Source organism: Aphidius gifuensis, linkage group LG2, assembly GCF_014905175.1.
Source record: "Aphidius gifuensis isolate YNYX2018 linkage group LG2, ASM1490517v1, whole genome shotgun sequence".
Taxonomy (NCBI): domain Eukaryota; kingdom Metazoa; phylum Arthropoda; class Insecta; order Hymenoptera; family Braconidae; genus Aphidius; species Aphidius gifuensis.
The window spans coordinates 26,516,530-26,537,043 of record NC_057789.1 but is presented as its reverse complement, the minus strand read 5'-3'; the positions used below and the strand labels follow the sequence as shown (position 1 = coordinate 26,537,043).

Sequence of the window (20,514 nt, the reverse complement as noted above, 5' to 3'; positions counted from 1 at the left end):
TTTTTGTCCTCACATTTTGTGAAGAACCTATCTACCACCTTCTTTTTCACTTCCACCTCTTATCTTAAAATTCAAAATCATCACTATCACACTCTTTCCTTCTTGCATATTTTCTTCATCATCAACCCTCTTTTTTGATTCTCTCTTTAATTCTCACTTTCTTTGCATTCACTTGTATATATAGATATGTATATATTTGAAGCATTCTCATCGTCTTCTAGGTGACGAAGAATTTTAGCTTTATTTTCTTATATTAACAGATGAAGAAGACACCTTCATGAGGTTAACATCTCGACATAATTTTCATCAGTAATATCCTCTTATTAATGTGACTAATTATTATCAATTTTATTATTTTTAAAAATTAATTAACAATTTAAAATAAATTCTAATATTGTGGTTAATAATAAAAAATGAAATAATAATTTTTTTATTTTTATACAAGAGTGTTGTGAAGTGAATATACAACTATTTAAATTTTTTTTTCAATATATATTTATAAATTTTTTTATTGATAGAAAAAGATTATGAATCGTTGATAAAATACAATAGAGAGTTTTATTTATTATTGACAAAGTGAGAGAGAAATAAATATAAAAAAAAAAAAAAAAAAGAATGTGTTGCAGTTATGGACATGGCAATGGGTAAAAGGGCTATTGACAATTTGGTGAGGTAAACCCAGCGTGTTTGTCATGCTCCAGTAGAACTGTCAAACAATAAACCCCGGAAAATCATTGATCTAATTGGTTTACCCTTGATAGGTATACGATTTTGTTAATTAATCCAATTAATACATATAACACTTATAGTAAAACAATTATTATTAAATATTAAAAATTAATTTTAAATTATAAAAATTATTTATTTAATTATGTACAGTAAATAATTATTATATCAAATAAATTAATTAAGTTGATATAATTATTTTGTTTATGTATTTGTATATATTGGATATAATTTTTTGTTATCAATTTACTTACGATCTGTGTCATTTTGAAAGCTACAAAAGGGTAGATGAATTAAAAAAATATATATTGAGGGATGCTCTTGTGACCCTGGCTGTTGGTCATAAGGGCTTAGGATTATCAAAATGCACATGTAGCTTTTTCAAAAGGGAGTTGAGGTGGTGATGGGGTTCAAAATTCAATGCTTCTACACAAACAGTAAATTATAATCGGTGAATCAATTTATTCAACTGATGAAAAATTTCAAAAAATAAAACATCAATTAACGACTTATCAAAATTAAAGGAAAAATTCTTTTAGTTGTTTTTTTTTTTTGTTGACAACAATGAATAAGAGAAAACTACATCAATGATAAAAGAAATTTTACAGTTTATTTTTTTAAAATGTCTGTGAATTGTATTGTTTATTATTGTTCTTTGGCTTGTCATGTCGTTTTCTCCCTTTGCCCACCACCCTCATCACCACCCTCTATCATCATTTTTTTTCAACCCCTATTTCTTCGGTGTTAAACGCAACTCTCGTTGGTTGAAACAGGGGAAAAGAGAGTTTTAAGGGGCAAAAAGAGAATATAGCTGCCCCTTTTATTCGTCTTTTGTTTTCCCTTCTTATTCTGTGAACAGTGTCGTTTTGATATTGCTCGTGAGACGTTCATTCCACGACAAAAACTCATTCAAATAATTGTCCAAAGTATCATATCAAAACAAGGAAAAAACAAAAAAAAAAAATCAAAAAATAGTAGCGAAAAAAAATTGTGAAACAAAAAGTATAATTTTTTACTGCTTACAGTAAAGTTGTATCAGTAAAAAAAAACTTACTAACGTAAACACATCGTAAGAGTGAAAAATAAATTCAACAAAAAAAAAAAAAAAATGAACAAAAAAAACATGCAATTTAGGAAATGAGAAAATAACAAAATTAGACAATGAATAGGATTGGATAAAAAATTAAGAAACATAGGGTGGGGGAAGGAGTAAAATAATATTAGCCAAAAAACTTTTAAAACTTTTAAAAAAGATTTCTTTTTTTTTTCACAATTATCTTTATTAATTTTTATAATTTTATTTTTGAAAAAAATATAAATTTTATTATTTTAATAATTTTTTTTTATATTTTTTATAGATGAAATTGATGAGGAACAACAGTAGACGAAGAAAGCGTAAAGTATTTGATGATTATTGGAAAAAAGAAAAAGGAAAGTATAACAGATTAATCAGTAGTCAAATTAATGAATAAAAATATTTAAAGAAAAATAGAAAAATACTAGGCGAAATATTGAAAAATATAAAAGACAAAAAAGAGAGAACGAAGGACTGTAGGACGTTATACACAAATAAAATAGTTGATGAGTATGAAAATTTGTTATAAATGTAATGAAAAAAGATAGAAATATTATTTCCCCACTGCTTGGAAAAACTGCCCCCACCAGTGATAAAGTATTTGAGTCGTGCGCCGCGAGATTGAAACACATTTCTAGGGGTATAAAAAGAGAGGTGTTTTTTGGGGGTTAAAAAGCAAGTGACGAGGGGGAAAAGAGATAGTTTAGTGAATTGAAAGAGAGTTACAAAAAGGCAAAAAGTACTGTACAGAGGGGGATAGAAAAGACATCTGACTGGCGGTGGATGAAAAGCGGGTGGGAGGTACGGTGTGTGGCCTCAAAAATACACCGCAACCACACCGCGCGGATATACCACAGAAGCCGCCACCACCTTCCACCACGCGAACCCAAAACGAGACCGCGCGAGTTAAACACCCTGACTGTAACTGTAACCAACCAAAGAACATACTGATATTAATTTTTGCTAAAAAATTTTCATTTTTATTTTAATTATTAAATTTTTTAAAAAATTTTATTTTTAATTTTTCAAAAGTTTATTGTACAAGAATTTTTTTTAATTTTTGTGTAAATTTATTATGGTGAATATTTAAAAAAAAAAAATAAAAATTGTGTTTTAGTGTTGAATATAAAAATAAATAAAATCTGTGATTTGGAAATTTAGTTAAAAAAAAAAAAAAATTAAAATAATTAAATAAACAACTTTTGAACTTTGAATGAATAAAAGTAAAAGTTTTTAAGTATGCATACATCTTATTGAAGGGATACATATATAAGAAAAATAAAAGAAAAAAATAAATACAAAAACTTGTACATATATATATCAACAGTCGATTTCAATAAAACGAATTTTCTCCGCGACTTGGCAATCGAGAATACACGAAGACACAACGAATAAGTAAAAAGAATTTGCAAACGGATGCTCAAGCTTTCAGTCCCTAGTATCGAGATAATGAAATAAGGATCAAAGGAACAGATCGGCTACGGAATATACGCATTTGGATTTAAGCAAAAGAAAAGAAAAAAGTAAATAACAAGAATAAGAAGAAAAAATAAAATAAAATAAAGGGGGAAAAAGAAAGTGAAGGAAAAAAAAAAAAATAAATACTATCCTTGAGAGAAGAAGGTATTGGCAATTCGAACAACAAAATACATTCAAATCTTTCAAGATAAAAAAAGAAGAACAAACAAAAAAAAAATACACAAATAAATTTAATTTAAGGATTTAGGGAGATGAAAATCTGTGTGTGTTTTTGTGTCTTTGCGGTGAAACGATCAAGCGGATTGTCTTGCTGATCTTCTTGTGGGGTTCTTTTAGTGAATTTTTTTTTATATCATTTATTCTTAAATACTAAATTGATGTGTTAAACATTACGTACATCAAGTTGAGCCATATTAAGAGAATAGATAATTATAAAAATAAAAGTGGTAAATGATCTTGGTCTCATGACGAATCCTCTGCGAGATGTTTGTCCTGAGGAAAATCCTCATGGCATTGATTATCAAGATTTACGTGTTACACGTTCGACTAATCAATCAATAAATCAACCAGCAACATCAAGATTACGTAAAACAAAAATAACAACGTCAAAACGTAAAATGCATTTATCAAGTGATACAACAAATCAAGGTACAACAAGTAATAATAATCAAGTATCTGATTATGTATTGACAGCTGAAATACTTGCTGAAAGAACACTCGATGGATTATTTGCTGAACATCCTGGTGAACTTGTTAAAACAGGTTAATAAATTATCTTTTTTTTTTTATTATTAATTAATAATTATTAATTTTAAATAATTATTTTTCTATTTATAATATAGAGATGATAAAATTATTTATACTTTTTTTTTTTTTTTTTCTATTTGTTTTAGGTTGCCCACACGTGGTATGTACAGTATTGCCAAGTCATTGGCGATCAAATAAAACACTTCCAAATGCATTTAAAGTTGTTGCACTTGGTGATGTTGGTGATGGCACATTGGTAACTGTACGTGCTGGTAATGATGAAAATTGTTGTGCTGAACTACGTAATTGTACAGCTCTTATGAAAAATCAAGTTGCCAAATTTAATGATCTTAGATTTGTTGGTAGGAGTGGTCGAGGTAAGATTTAAAATTTTTTACTTTACCTTACATGTTTAAAATGATATTATCAAATGGATATATTTTTTATTTTTATTTTTAATATGATTTTTTTTTGGATACAGTAAACATTATAAATCATTCAGTTTTGCCAAATGGTTTTGCATTAATGTTAGTCTCTTTTTTATATTTTTTTTTTTTATCAATGTCCTTTTGGTAGCACTCCACCTCCAGTTGAATTAAGCACTTCGAGGTCCTTATTCGTTCTCATTTTTAATTCAGCTTGCAAATACGTCAGTGAAAATGGCAAGGGGATGAGAGAGGGAAAAAATAAATCAACTCTCGTTTCTTTTTTGATGATCAGGGGTGATCTACTTCTTATTTTTATTTTTTTTATTTTTTATATCATGATGGACACAGAGATTTTTTAATTTATATCTTAACTCTGCTGTCAATTATTTAAATCTTGAATCTTTGACATAAATATAATCACCAGATTTTTCATATAAAAATAATTAAAAAAAAAATTTTTTTTTAATCTGCTTGAATAGTTAAATTGTTTTTATTTTTATTTTTTTATTTTTCAATATTCAATGAGTGAATTTATTGATAATTATTTTATCATTTAAATTATTAAAGTGATACTTGTGTTTTTTAAAAATTATTCATCTCTATGATTTTTTTTTTAAGCTTTAATAATATATATAAAAAAATAAATAATAATTTTGATAAATAAAAATAATAATTATTTTTTTTTTCGTTTTTAAATAAACAGTACAGTTAGTTGATTTGATGCTGGTTATATATGAGTTTAAAGTTTCAAAAAGTCACGAAAGTATACGCATTTAACGAGATGGGCGTTATTCTACTTATTTATGGCAAATTGAAAAAGTAAATTGCGGAATAAGAAAGGAAAAAAAAACATTTGATTTTCTTACTCGTTAAATATTTTTTTTTTTTTCAATTATTTAAATTTCATTGAAAAAAAAAATCCAAGAAGAAAAAAAATAGAATTATCATATATCTATTAATATATATTCAAAAATTATGATAATCAAATTTTTCTAAAATCTGAATATTTTTTTCTGAAATAAGAATTTAAAAATAAAATTTTTGCCTGAAAATACTATTGGAGACAATTCACGACTAAATTTTGTATTTTTATTTATTTATTTATTTTTGTTTTCACCGGTAAAGCGAGGATCAGATGAACATCCTGAATAGGTATATATTTCGATTTGTTAAGGGGGGCAAAAAAAAAAAAAATAAATAAATAAAAAAAATATTGGGGGGAATCAAGCGAGTGGTTGGCTGGTAAGCGGCTTTGGTTTCCATGGCAGTAAGCTCTCATTACTGCATTACGGGCAGCCCCTAACTACCAAGCTCTGTTGGCAATACGGTTTGTCTCTAAATTTTCTACCTCTTTTTTTTTCTTATCACCTTTTTGTATATCTAGTATTTTTTATATACAAATCAACCACTTTTTTACCTGTGTAAAAGATACAAAGAAATCATATAAAAAATACGAGAAATAAATATCAAATTTAATGGATTTTCATAATTTTTTGTATCATTATTATTATTTTAATGTGGCAACAAAGTTATAAACTTACTTTGGTAAACCCCAGTTGACCGCTAACAAGCCACCAAGAAAATGAGTTATACTATTTTACTTGAAGCAAAAAAAAAAACCAACTGTTTTCTCTCGCAGTTTTCAGTCAGTAAAAGTTTATCAAAACATTTATCACGTCTTATTAAATTGAACATTTTATTAATCCTTATCTTATGTATTAATATAGATAAATTTTATTTTAATATAAATTATTAAAAATACAAGTTATATGTACAGAAGTATTTTAACTTATCGAGAGCTTTGTAAAATAGAAGAAAACTCGTAGTTCAGGATTTACATTTGTCAATATACATCTGGATTTAATTTTTTTATTTATTATTATTTTTTTTAATTTTATTTTATCTTGTACTTGTCTTTGAGTAACTATTGATTTTATTTTATGATAACAGGTATAATACTAGTATTTATGGGAATTTTTTATGACCAATCCGAAGAGAATTTTTTTGTCTTTATTGTATATTTATTTTATTTTTATTTAAAATAGAATATACTTGGACAATGTTATTCTCTGGGCTATACCACACACTCTTTTGCTATTTAAAAAAAAAACGATATAACCGTGACTCTCTGATGAGAACGTCGGAAGTTGACGTTAATCCTTAGCCCGTCGGGAATGCTGATAACTTGGTGGGGTGGACAGACACACAAGGGTTCATCATATATCCTCCTGCAACAGTATGATAATACTCTCGTATCTTTTTTTTTTTTTTTTAGTAAAGTAAAAAATTCTCAGTGCCTCGGAAAATTAAAAAAACAGTTAATTTTTTTTTTTTTCAGTAGTTTAGGTGCCTATTCGATCAGACAAGAAAAAAAAAATTCTTTTTTCATCTGAATTATCTTTCAGAATTATTTTTATAATTGTAAAAAAATATTTTAAAACAGTTGTAATAATACTTGAGAAAATGTCACATTTATTTAGTCAATTTTTAAATAATTTTTTCCAGTAATTTTTAAGAGATATTATAATTTGAACTTAATCAAAAAAAAAAATAACAAAATAATATCAGCTTTTTTTTTTCATTAAAGAAATAAAAATATAAAATTAAAAAATACAATAAAAGATAAAATTACTATCTTTAATTTTAATTAATTCTTGGAATAATATAAAATAAAAAAAAAAAATTATTTGCAATTTCATTATGAAAATTTCCGTTTCATTATGACCACATTAATTTTTATCTCCGTGTAGATTTACCCTGATATCTTTTCCAGTTTGTATATTATCTTTTTTTTTTTTTTTTTCTTTAAACATTATTATTATATTTATTAGTCTTTTTTTTTGCCAATTAAAAATTGAAAAAAAATTCCACCCTCTCAAGTGGCCGAGTAAGTTAAGGGTGGTGAGCCGGGTATATGCTCCGTCGGATGACTGCACCCTCTCTCGTTTTCTGTGATTTTTTTTCTACCGATTAAACATTATTTTTAGCCGCCTACTTCAAATGTCCTGATCAGCTCTCCAGAAAACGTTGATTTGCTTTTTTTCTTTTAAAAAATTATATTTATTTTTCTCGAATTTTTTTTTTTTTTCATTTGTTACATCTATTATTAATTTATATTTTTTTACATCTACGACAACAAATTTTCTACCTTTTTGCATCAATAAATTTATACGATTTTATTCGATATACATTTATTTTTTTTTTACTGAAGCATGTGTAAATATTTTTTATGAATTTTTATAAATATATTTCTGACTAACATTGTCATTCTTTGCTTGTCAATTAAATTCTTACGGTTATTTTATTTTAAATTAATTTTTTAATTAGATATCATAACAAAAGCTTCTTTTTTTTCATCTCTTCAATTTCTCAATGTTTCACACAAAAATTCCATCAGTTTATGAGGAAAAAAATATGATATATATTCAAGTAGTGGATATAAGCCGTTATTATTTTTATCCTAAATTTCTCAGTGTCAAAAACCTTCTGTTTTCAAGTCGAGGGTATGTTTAAGGGTGAAAAAAAAAATTAATACGTAAAAAATAAACTAAAATAAAGAGATGGAGTATTTTTTTTTTCTTTTTTAACACGCGATTTTAAGTTTGCAAACATACTGAACGTCTTTGCACACATATGAACAAGTGATTACGGTAGTCAAAATGTCAGAATCATAAAACAGTACAAACACTCGTTGAGTAACGATCCCAGTAGTCGAGTAAAAAATCCCTCCGACGGCTCAACTTGGTCTCGTTTCTCCAGCAAACAAGGGAGTTTTTAACACTGCATGATCCCTGAATAAACTTTAAACATTTTCATGTCAACCATCTATAAATTTTCAAACAGACATATGTTGAAAAAAATTCATAAAGACTTGTATAAATATTTTAAAAATTTATATTAAAATTTTATTATTTTTTTCTCGTTAAAAATAAATAAAAAGAAAATATTTTACAGATAATTTTGATTAATTGATAATGATTATACGTGTTGTGTAATTAATGTGTAATTAATTTTTTAATTTAGTAATTATTAAAATTTTATTTTAAATGTTATTGTGTCAAAATATTTCGTAGGCAAATTGACGCATGATACTCCCCCGACACCAACAAGACAAGAGGAAATAAGATGATTTTTCCAGCGTGTTACACATTATGTCTCATAAACACTACCCTAAAATAAACCTACCCTTACCTCAATTTCAACGACAGTTATACAGATTGTTCATGACATCACCGGTGACAATAAATTTACAGCTTGTTTAAGATTTTGTACTTTCTAATGGTGATTCAATCAAAGTTTATGACACTTTAAACTAATCAAATTATCAATTAATAATTTTTTAACAATACGTTTTTAAGTTTTTTATTATTATACGTTTTTATTTTTTTATTATATAGTAATATATTGATAATAATAACTATACTAAAAGAGGCTGACCTTTTAAATTTATTTATTTAGCAACAAACGTTTCGGTTGGAAATCCATATAGCTTTGCGTTTGTTGTTAATGAAATAAATGAAAAATAAGAAAATAATTTTTTAAAAACTCGAGATTTGTTAATTTTTTAAAATTGCTCATTAAAAAAAATAAATAAATAATAGAAAATAATGTATTTATTTACGTATAATTTAAAAATATCAAGAATTTTCAACTCTTGATATTTTTCGTTGGGCGTCGGCGGTAAAGCCGTTAAATGTCGTGGTGAACCATAAAAACCCAAAGCTTTATCGTGACCCTGTAGTGACCTCGTCTCGTCAATAAAATAAAACTACCCACTTTACGAATCTTCTCACATGTAACACAATACATACACAAAAATAATTTGTAGACATAAAAAAAAAAAAAAAGCTCATTTGCGTCATATCGTCTATAGAAGGTTTTCAGTATTTTGTCACGTCATAAAATTCAAGCCATTTATTTTTCTATAGTTTATTTTATTAATTTTATTTTTTTTATACAAAATTATTGCTTGATTATTTAAAAAAAAATTTATAAATAACTTTTTTAAATATAATAAAAATATATTCTTTAAATTTTTATTATTTTAAAAATATTTTTAATTGTTAAAACAAAAAGAAGGAAAAAATTTATTTCTAAATTTCTTTGAGCTTTTTTTTTATTTTTATAAATGCAGTATTTATTTTTGAATTATGTAAATTAACATATTTCAGTGTTTAAAATGGTGGTGGATGAGGTAGAAGTGAATATATTTATTCAAGATGAGGGGGTTGTCAAATATCGACACAGTGGCGCCTGTTTTTTCATCCCCTTATTTCCGACACATTTGTGTTTTGTTTTCGTTGGTCGTATGACACGCAACATTGCTTACAATATATATTTTTTTTATTCTCTTGTCATCGAATAAATTTGTCTTTTTATGGAAAATTACAAGAACAAAAAAAAATCCAAAATAAATATAAACAAGTGTGTTGATTTAATGTACAAAGAATTGAGTTCAATGAACTGTTTTTTAAACGTAATATTTGTCCTTAGTTTGTAAAAATAAAATGACAAATTGCGGTGAAAATAAAATTATAAAAATAAACAAAAAGTATACAACAAAAAAAATTGAATAAAAAAAAAATTACATGTGGAAAATCAAGTGAGACAGGTTATAGTAGTAAAAAAAATTGTTGAAAATGAAAAAAATAAAAAATAATAACGTGATTTTCGTGGTGGCGAGAAATTGAATTTGAATAATAAAAATGTAAAAAACCGAGAAACCAAAGGTTTGCCCGCACTTTTATGGTTTTTCATTCGTTGCGCGGTTGAGCTATAGTCCCACTGGGAAATATTTTTTCGTTTATTTTTTAAAACCCCAAGAAATATATATGCAATTTTTTTTTGTTCACTTGCCATTTAAACACGAGCAACACGATGCACTCACTGGCTAACCTAATTACACTTAATAATAATAATTTTATTTTTTTGTTTTGTTATTTTATTTTTTGCCAGTTACTTTCTTCATATTATGTTGATAATTAATTTAATTATATACTATGTATGTTTCAGGTAAAAGCTTTACACTAACTATCATGCTTCAGACATCACCACCACAAGTTGCAACACTCTCAAAAGCTATTAAAGTTACTGTGGATGGACCAAGAGAACCAAGATCAAAAACGAGTAAATAATATTTTTTATTTTTTATTATTCCAATTGTCATTTATTAAGATTTTTTCAACAATAATTTTTATTCATTTTAATTATTAAAATATCACGAGTAAATGTTGAAAATTTCTCAAATAAATAAAATCAAAATATCTTTTTAAAAAAGTATAAAAAAAAAAATCTTACAATATGTTTTACATTTTCTTTAAATAAAGGTACCTTTTCAGGACATCAGGCATTTCATCCTTATCACTTTGGACCTCGTCATTTTCCCTTTGGACATCCACAAGATCCATTGGGTTTTAAACTACCTGGTAAGTAGTAGCAACCTCTTTCAAATATCTAATATACTATATAATAAACTGATGGATAGATACACTATATACATGTAAATATAGCTTTGTAAATTCAACCTCTTATCAACACGTATATACGTATACGTATACACATACACATCCATGCTTAATTTGAAAAGGTAGACCTTAGTAAAGCTTGCAACGTGTCGTCCTCGTCACCGTCTTCGTCGTCATCGTTTTTAGTTGAAGTCTCAGGGCGTCGATAGGTAACGAAGTTTCAAAACCTTAACCACCTTCACATCTCCCTTTGCTCATGGTTTTCCTTTTACACTATTATATATTTACTATCCTTATCAGTTGCTATATTATTCACAAGTATCTTGTACCTTGTTCATCTATATAGTGACTTGATGCCTACTGATTTTCCTGCGTTATACCACCATGAGATAGGGTGTCAAAATTGTGCAAATTGTGTGTCTGTGTGTAGTCACCCTGAAAGATTCAAAATTGAGTTTTCACGAAAGGCGTCTTGTGCAGTAGGGAAATATACTGATTAAGCTTGGCATATTCTCCTTTTTGTTTTACATCTTTATTTATATATTATATATAGTCTCATGTACCTTGTCATAAATCTTGTATTTTAAATTGAATTTTAATACAAGTAAAAGTGAGATTTTTTTTTTACAAAAAAAATTAGTAATTTTTTAGATACAGTAAATATTTATGGCCACAATATTCTCGAGGAAATTGTGATGATTTTAATAATTTTAGATGAAAAAAAAAGCCAATTTTATTAACTCTTATTCCTTGTATTTTTAAAAAAAATTATTTATATTTTTTATTTGAATGAGTATAACAGTCAGACTCAAATAAAAGCTTACAATTTTTAATGAAACTATAGCTTTAGATTTTTTTTTTTTTTTTTCGAATTGATATACTATGTATACATAGTTATGGAATGGGGGTGAAGGAATAGGGGTATGAAAGAGGATCGAGAAATAGTATGATGGTATGGTTGGAGAGGATTTTCAAGTGAAGAGGGACCAAACTGATACTGGTGCACCAACAGTGTATTGTTTCGGCATGATAAGCGGCTTAACGGAGCTTCTGCCCTGGCCCGATTTCAGCGTCATCCAGGCCTGTGTTTTCCCATTCCATTTTATATCTTTTTCTCTCTCTATTTTTATTCTTTTATTTTTTTTTTATGAATTTCTCTTTCAGTCACTGCTTTATATATATTATTATTTTTTTTAAAACATCATCTCAACAATAATAAAATTATAATAAATTATTATTTTGATTATTTTATAAATTAAATAATTCCAATCAATTGATGAACAATATTTACATATTTTTTAGTGTTTGATTTTCATTTTTTATTTGATCAAGAGTAGATTTTGAATTTTTTTTTGAATAAAATAAAAACTGGTGATATAGTTTTAATTGATTTATTCCGTATGAGCTTCCAACTTGAAACATATGGCGCCACATACTGGTTCAACCCTTTCGCAATAAAACTTGACGAGAAATTAGATAGATGCCGCCACCATCAAGTCCACCAAGGGGTCAGTAATTCAATAAAATTTTATATTTGAATTAAAAATATATATAAATTTTCGTGTAAATTTAAATACCCACTTTTACGCGCATAAAGAAGAAAAAATGAAAAAAAAAACACACAATCAAGTGTATAGACGAAAGAATCAAGTAAGGGTAATATCGTTGGTATATGAAGGGTGATTTTTTTTTTGAGGGTCGTTTATTAGATATCCATGTGCCAGTAGGTAGGATGGATAGTTGATAAGGCAAGTAGAATGAAGCGTTGAATGAGAGAGGGTCGATGAGGTGAGATGAGGTGAACAAAAAAAAATATATAAAAAATAAAGAGGAAGGGTGTCAAATGCTTGGCAAGTAAGGCGAAAGATGGAAGACCTCCAGGGTTGTTAAGGTGCCTATTGAGGTGTAACTAGGGGGATGTTATTAAATTTCGTTTGGCCTACCTCAGCAAGTTGGGGTAGCTACTGGTATTTTATGAAGTTTCCTACTCGTTGTAAGGGTCGAAGGAATCCAACAAGGTCCAGCAACATATAAGTATATATATATTTATACTAAAATAGTCCTTTTCTTCAACACCCCTAAAATGTCTCGATTGCAAAATTTCTCATACTATTTATTTTACATCTCTGTCATTCTCACTTGAATCATTTCACTCTTGTATATTCTATTCAACTACCCTTCTATTTGTAATGCTGTACTATTTTCATCGTGAAAATTAGTCACCAAGGAAACACGTCTTTCAAGATATTTTTTATTGACATATTTTATTCTTTTATATAAATATATATACAAACTTCTGATGTCTGATGTAAAATGGTACATCAAGAAAATAAGTATATATACTTTTTTTTTTTTTTTTTTTTTTTCATTTATTTATTATTTACATCATTTTCTTTTTTATAATTTATTTTTTTAAAGTTTTTTCTTATTTTTAAATAATACTGTTGACATTTAGAAATTGAAAAAGTAAAATTAAAACACGGTCAGTCATTGTGAGCTGCTTTTTTTTTTTTTTTCATCTGTTGTTAGTTAAATTGAGATGAGAAAATGATTCTGTCATGGGGATTGAAGCGCTGGAAAAAAAAATACGCCAAGGAAAAGTTAAAATGAAAGAAAGAAAAAAAAAAAAAATCAAGTCACGTTTGAAGATCATTCTCGAGATTGTCCGAGAAAGCTCACCCTCATCACTGTGCTAGATCTTTTTTTTTATTTTTTTTACTCACCCTGGGCTTGCTGCTCACTTTTCTATCTCGTCAGTTTCATCCTTAGCACTTCAAGGGGGATGAAAAATCGCGGCAGCCTCAGGATTCGAGTTAACAAGAACACCGCGTGCACCACTGCCTCTTATTTCTTTCATTTTATTTTTCCTTTTTTTTTTCCTTTAAAACCCTCCACCTTGTCAATTAAGCAGCCTCTGTCAGGCGGTTGAGACCGTAAAAATCGCAACCCCTGTTTCAATAAGGTGGCCTTTACCTCATTTAGAGAAACTTGTTAGAAACGTTCAGTTTAAAACTGTCGCGGGCTTTCTTAAATTTCATTACGTATTTATTTTTTTTTTTTCTTTAAAACTTTGATGATCACTTTCTTGTAAATAATAATTTTCTTTTTACCCACAAAAGCCAATATGTCCTATAAATTTTTTTCTTTTTCTTTTGAATTATCCCTTCAATTTTTTTCTTTTTTTCATTATTTTTTTTCCTCGAAGGGGATAGGGGAGTTTATGTAAAAATTATTTTACAATTTTTTAAAATTTTCGTCATGATTTAGTTGATATATCTTTCTTGGAGATTAAGTTTAAAATATAAATAACCCCATGGATTTTTCTACTAAATAAAACTAGTGCCTAAATGTCAATAGATTTTTTTTTTCTTCAATAATTTTTGCTCTTTTCGTCTCTACTTATTCCATCATTTGAAAACTTTTGAAAATGGCATTTAGGGGTAGCTACGAGGCGATAATAAGAACGGGCATGAAGGGTGTTTGTTCAAAGACACCCATGTTCTACTAAGTAAAATAAGAGAAAATATATATACAAGTTCCAAAGCCAACAGTAAACATATAATGCAAGGGTTGAGATGTAAGCATGGTGACAAAAGGTTACCATGCAACACATTGTAACTCTATACAGATAAAATAAAGATACAAAATTCATAATACAAAGTGTTAAAAGAAGATAATATATAAACGTAAATGTTAAAGTAAATGAGTGAGAAAAATATATATCGAAGGGTGAATTTGAGAATTGTTAAATGTTTTAAATTTACAATATGGGGTTAACGCCTTTGGTTTATTCTAAAAAACATTTTGCATAGACTTGAATATAGATAAGGAGATACAGCACAATAATGAATTAATTTATTATGTACTTTAACAGATTTCATTAATATATTCAAACAATAAATTAAAAAAATAATTAACAATACTTTATTCAATATAATTAAAAGGTAAATATTATATTAAAATTTAATTTAAAAAATAATTAATAAATTTTTAAATAAATTAAAAAAATAAAATGAATTATATTGTCATTATTTTAAACAGATTCGAAGCAGTCATTGTATATCATTTTGTTAAAATATTACCAAGTTTGCATAATATATTTTTTATTAAAAAAAAAAAAAAGAGAGAAAAAAAAAATGAAATCAATCATTATATTATTAAAAAAATATATTGATAAATGCATTTAAAAAAAAAAAAAGAAAAGATGTATAAAGAATTAATAAAATTTTACAAGGTACTTTATATATTGTGTTCTCGTATCAGGGGTTAAAGACACCCATACATACATACATAGACACACAGACACAATCCCTCAGGCGCACATTTTGAACATGCTGCACGATGATACATCATCCTACAAAGTTCAGTAGAATTGAGGGGTGTAGAAGAGTTGAACAAGGGGGTGAACATATATACATATAATGGAAGTAAAAGCAGCAGTACCTTTAGAAGACAAGTGTGTGTATATACATATACTTTCTCTACAGTATTTTTCTCTTCTCTTTATGTAAAAGCCGTAACATTTAAGCTCAACATTTCTCACTCTCTTAAAGGGGTCGAACTTTTGGCTCCTTGAAAACCCTTTTGTGTCCATCTCTTTCTATCTCTTTATCTTTTTCTTGTCGTTTTACCTTTCTACTCATTAGTCTTCATTTGTTTTTGGAATTATCACCCACCTTTTTGATATTCACCACTACCATCACCTACCATTCTTACATTATCTATCTTTGTTTTATTTTAACATCTTTGACTTGTGATTTAAAAACGATAATGAATCTTGGATCTTAAATTAAATCAGTTATTTTTTTAAAATATATTTTAAGTTGTGTTATCGTTAGCCAAGTCAAATAAATATTTTTATAATAAATAAATTGCAATAATAAAATTTATTTATAAAAATAAAAAATTAAATAATTATTTTATTATCATTTTTTTTTTTTTTTGCTAATCAGTAGAAATATCGAGAATAGGCCCAACATGTAAATTGATATGAAAATAAATAATTAAATTGATTTTTAAATATATTTATTTAAAAATATATTCATCATCTTGAAATCCGACTCAGTATTTATTTTGTACGAGCTCATAATAATATCCCGTTGCATTTTTAATGTCCTCATAAAGTTGCCGACAACATAAAAACTTTGATTGTATATTCATGTATATAAATGGTGTTTGTAGTGGTGATAATATATACATAGAATAAAGTATAAATATATTGGTGGTGGTGATGGTCCAGTGTGTGGCATAACAAGCGCGAGATAGCGGTGTCCTCTGACTGCCAGTCTGTGCAGTTTAAAACATGAGCTTTTTTAAAAAGAATTTTAAACTTGCATCATATATGTATATATTTATTCCCTTGTCATACTCGCCCTCTGTAGCACAGTACATGCAGCTTGTTGTATACACCAACAGCGCACCAAGTGATATTTTTTATCACTTATTTTTTGACCCCTTTAACTCTACCAACTTCCATACTGTTCTTTTTTTTTTTTTTTTTTCTATTATCAATCTCTCGCTTACTCTTATGAAGCTTTTACATTTTCTAGCTTTTCCCCTCATCGTTGCGCCTCTCTCAACGACCAGCAAAAGCTCGTTGCAGGGGTTTGCGGCCAGCCAATCCAGCTGGCCGCAATCTTCGCGAGCTACGCCCACGCGCCAGTGACTCGGTTTTCTACCCCACCCTTAATACAAAATTTTCCCCTGATTTTTCTTTTTTATTTATTTATTTATTTACTTTTTTTTTTTTTTTCTACTGGAAAATCTCCATCACCTGCATCAACCACCCCTTGAACTCTTTACTAAAAATCTCTCCACCTTTGCCATCTCTTTCTCTCTTTTACTCAGCATATTGAGCTTTTTTTTTTTTTCTTTTTTTCCTTCGATGATATACCCCTTACGTTTCTCATCATCAATGCTTTGCAAAATTTTACAGTAGTGGGGCAATAGATTGGTGTATTTTGTGTACATTTTTTATTTTTTATTTTTTTTTATGTGATGCCACACTCTCATACACATTGAGGCCACACAACCCGCCACACACACCGCGCACTTTGGTCGCGGACAGCAGTTGCCTAGCATCGAAAGTTTTTTAAATGAAATTTTCACTAAATCGTTTTACACAGATGATGATATAATTTTATATTGATCGAGTTGTCTTTATCCTTTTTTCATAGCCCATTTATTTATCAACTTTTTTTCTTTTTTTCTATTGAAGCTGATGATTTTAATTTAAATTATCTTTAATTTTTAAAGCTGAACAATACTGTGTATTTTATGTTTTGTTTAGTTTTAATATATATATATTTTTTATTATAAAATTTACAGGTTTGCAGCATCTGGGTCTTGATCAGAGTAGTGGACAAGGATGGGGTGGACTACCAAGAAGTTCTTTACCTCCACAATGTCTACCTCCACCTCCGCCCCCACCTCCTCCTCCTCCTCCACCACCACCACCACCAGCACCAGGTCATCTTTCTCAATCACATCCCACATCTGGAAATAATGGTGGTAACAGTGGTGGTGTCTCAGCATTCAATCCATTCCATTATGCAATTGAACAAAGATCACCAAGACAAATTTCCACTTCAACATCTGGTAAGATATTTAATTTTCATTTCAAATTAATAATTATTATTTCAATATTTATTTTATTGAATTTTAATAGAACCATCGACAAATGATCTTGGACCAATTAGCATAACAGTTAGAGAAGTACCACAAGTATCACCTGGTAATCCAGGACCTGGTTTATTAACAACTGCTGGTGTTAATACATCAACACCAACAGTTGAACCAACAACAAACACAAATACAAGAAGTCCAACTGGACATCATCAGCATCTTCAAGGTAAATTTAAAAGAATCTTTAAAATTTTTTAAATATATTTAAAAATAATAATTTATTATGATTTAATGTATTTTTAATTTTTTAAATTTTTCTTTTAGGTCTTCATTTATTAAGTGCAGGTTCATTATTTGGATCAATATTTGCACCACTATTACCACAATGGTCATCATTATATAATCCATTGCCTTATCATACACGTCAATATATTGCTGATCAAGATTGGCATGCACTTGCATTACGAAGTGTTATGGCACATCAACGTCTACAACGACCTGATCATCATCAAGTTAATCTTGAAGATTTAAGAAAATCAAGAAGTATGAGTGTTAGTCCAAATGACAGTAATAAAAATAGGAGACACGGAGATAATAATGGTGCTGATTCACCAGATAATATACGTGAAACTGAAAGTCCAGATGGTAGTATTGAAGTTGATGATAAAAATGATAAAAATAAAAATATTGAATCAAGAAGTGATGATTCACAAGAATCACTGAGAGTATCATCAACAAAAAGTGATCATGAAGACAGTATAAAAGATAATTATATAGATGATGAAAATCGTTTGCGACCGAGTTTAGATAATTTAAATGACATTGATGTATCAAATGATGATCAAGTCAATGTAAGATGTAGTGAATTGACAGTTAAAATACGTATTGAAGGTACTGTTGATTTGAGTACAAAACGAGAACAGGATAAAGAAAATGTTGGACAAGATTTAACAACAACAACAAGAAGAAAAGATGATGATGTTGATGGTGAAAGAGAATTAATTAGACCACATTCACTTGGTAAATCAAGAAGTCCAAAACCACGTCATGTTTGGAGGCCATATTGATGATGATAAATTTAAATGTTAAATAATACATTTTAATGTTGAATGATTATTTATTTATTTTATTTAGATATCCGCAAAAACTTTGAGGACTAATCAGGGTTAATGCATTTAATTCAATGTAGATTGTAAATATTAAAAATATATTATTGGTCCTATCAAGATCACTCTAGTTTTAAGAGGAAAAAAAAAATGATAAATTATCAACGATTCACTTAAAAAAAAAACAGACACATTATCAGAAGCTAGGATTTCTAAAATCAATTATTAAAAATTCATATTGTGCAATTTCTTCTTGTCAAGTGTAAATATATTAAATAAGCCTTAAAAAAATACAAAAGGAAAATAAAATAATCAATGACTAAATACATTGAAAAAAATATTCGTATATAAATATATAAATATTAGTTTAGTGTTCGTTAAGAAAACAATGAAAATAAAGGAAAAAAAAAAAAAAATGATCGTTCAGAATAATAAGTTCAGTGGAGCGATCATGTTTAATTGTTTTATCGAATAAATATCAATTGTTCCACTACTTGTCATTGTCCAAACAGTTTGCTCTTGAATCCACTTAATTTTTTATATTTTTTTTTCATTTCAGATAAAAATAAATTCTACTGATGTTATTGTAATCGACCTGATGAAAATTTAATTTTTATTTTTTCAATTATGATTTGATAATTTGGTACAATTGAAATTGAAACGAGATTGAAGGTCAACGAGTAAAATGGAAATAAACAGTCATTGAATTTTCAAATACATTGTGGTAAAAATTTATGGATTTTAATATATATATTTTCTGATTTGTTTGAAAACAACCGATTGATATTTGATTGATGAAAAAAGACAAAGTGAACTTTGTCAAATTTATCCCAATACAAAAACTAAATAAAAAATTTATTATTATTTTAAAAATATATAAAGCAATTTTTAAAAAACAAAAATTATAACATTAAAACACCTGCAATCTTTTAAAGTCATAATTAAAGTGTCCTTCAATTAACCGAATAAAATTATGGTCATTGTAATTGATCATTCCGAGTGCAATATAATCCTCTCAAATAACTCTCATCCTTTTTTAACTATGAAATTGAAAAATAAATATTCTCTCAATCATTGGAGATATATATAAACCGACAAACGAATGTAACACATTTTTTTTTGTTTTTCATTCTATTTTTTGTTTATTTTTTTTTTTGCGTGGGAGCTTGGTCAGTTAGAGGTTTTTAACCATGTTTGGTATGAGGGATAAAGAGAAAACACGAAAAGTGAGGTGATGTCGTCAAATCGATCGAATATACGTATACACAAGTAGCGGTCATGGCTAGTCAATTTGTTTTTTTTTTTTTTTTTGTTTTTTGAATCCTTGTTTTTTGTTATTTATTTTTTTTATCCGCGGGTAAACGCTACTGGTTGGATTATCGCAACAAACTACCCCAATGACGATACGATTAAAATTTTACAGCAGGGATGAGAGTAGAGCAGGAGAATTGAGAGGAGTAAAGAGAGGGCGTTGGTTTGAGGTACACGATGACAAAGAGAAAGTTATAACGAAAAAATAAAACAAAAAACAAAGACAGATAGATTGTTAGAGTGAGATAAAACAATAAAATGAAATACTAGTTGACAGAGAAGAGTGTATAAAACAAACATCGAACAAAACTCTTGTGTCCTTGTATTTGCATGTTTTTGTAAATGTATATAGGTGTGTATGAAAACCTCATACTACAACGGGCATTTTGGTGATCCATATATCTCGTCCTTCTAAAATTTACCCTACGATGGGTGATTGGTACGCGACCACAACCACCCCACCAGTTTTTAATACACCCTCATCTACACACTAATTCAACTGCATATTATATGCACACACATGTATGAGATATATTTTGCACTGTTGTTGAATG

The 20,514-nt window shown here is 27.7% G+C and overlaps 1 protein-coding gene across 3 annotated transcripts in view; it reads left to right on the top strand.

Annotated features, from left to right (window-relative positions):
- LOC122849903 (protein lozenge-like) overlaps positions 1 to 18,836 on the top strand; it is a 43,247-nt gene extending 24,411 nt beyond the window's left edge. The window contains exons 1-8 of one of the 3 annotated variants that reach the window (XM_044148808.1): positions 738 to 761; positions 2,085 to 4,042; positions 4,174 to 4,404; positions 10,468 to 10,581; positions 10,782 to 10,880; positions 17,247 to 17,516; positions 17,587 to 17,769; positions 17,868 to 18,836. In XM_044148808.1, the coding sequence (XP_044004743.1) occupies positions 3,745 to 4,042; positions 4,174 to 4,404; positions 10,468 to 10,581; positions 10,782 to 10,880; positions 17,247 to 17,516; positions 17,587 to 17,769; positions 17,868 to 18,610 (1,938 nt within the window). In that variant the 5' untranslated portion in view covers positions 738 to 761; positions 2,085 to 3,744 and the 3' untranslated portion in view covers positions 18,611 to 18,836. Of the gene's footprint in view, positions 1 to 737; positions 762 to 2,084; positions 4,043 to 4,173; positions 4,405 to 10,467; positions 10,582 to 10,781; positions 10,881 to 17,246; positions 17,517 to 17,586; positions 17,770 to 17,867 lie in introns of those variants that run through there. The other 2 variants (XM_044148809.1, XM_044148807.1) reach the window with 2 other exon arrangements.
- The last annotated feature ends 1,678 nt before the right edge of the window (positions 18,837 to 20,514 follow it).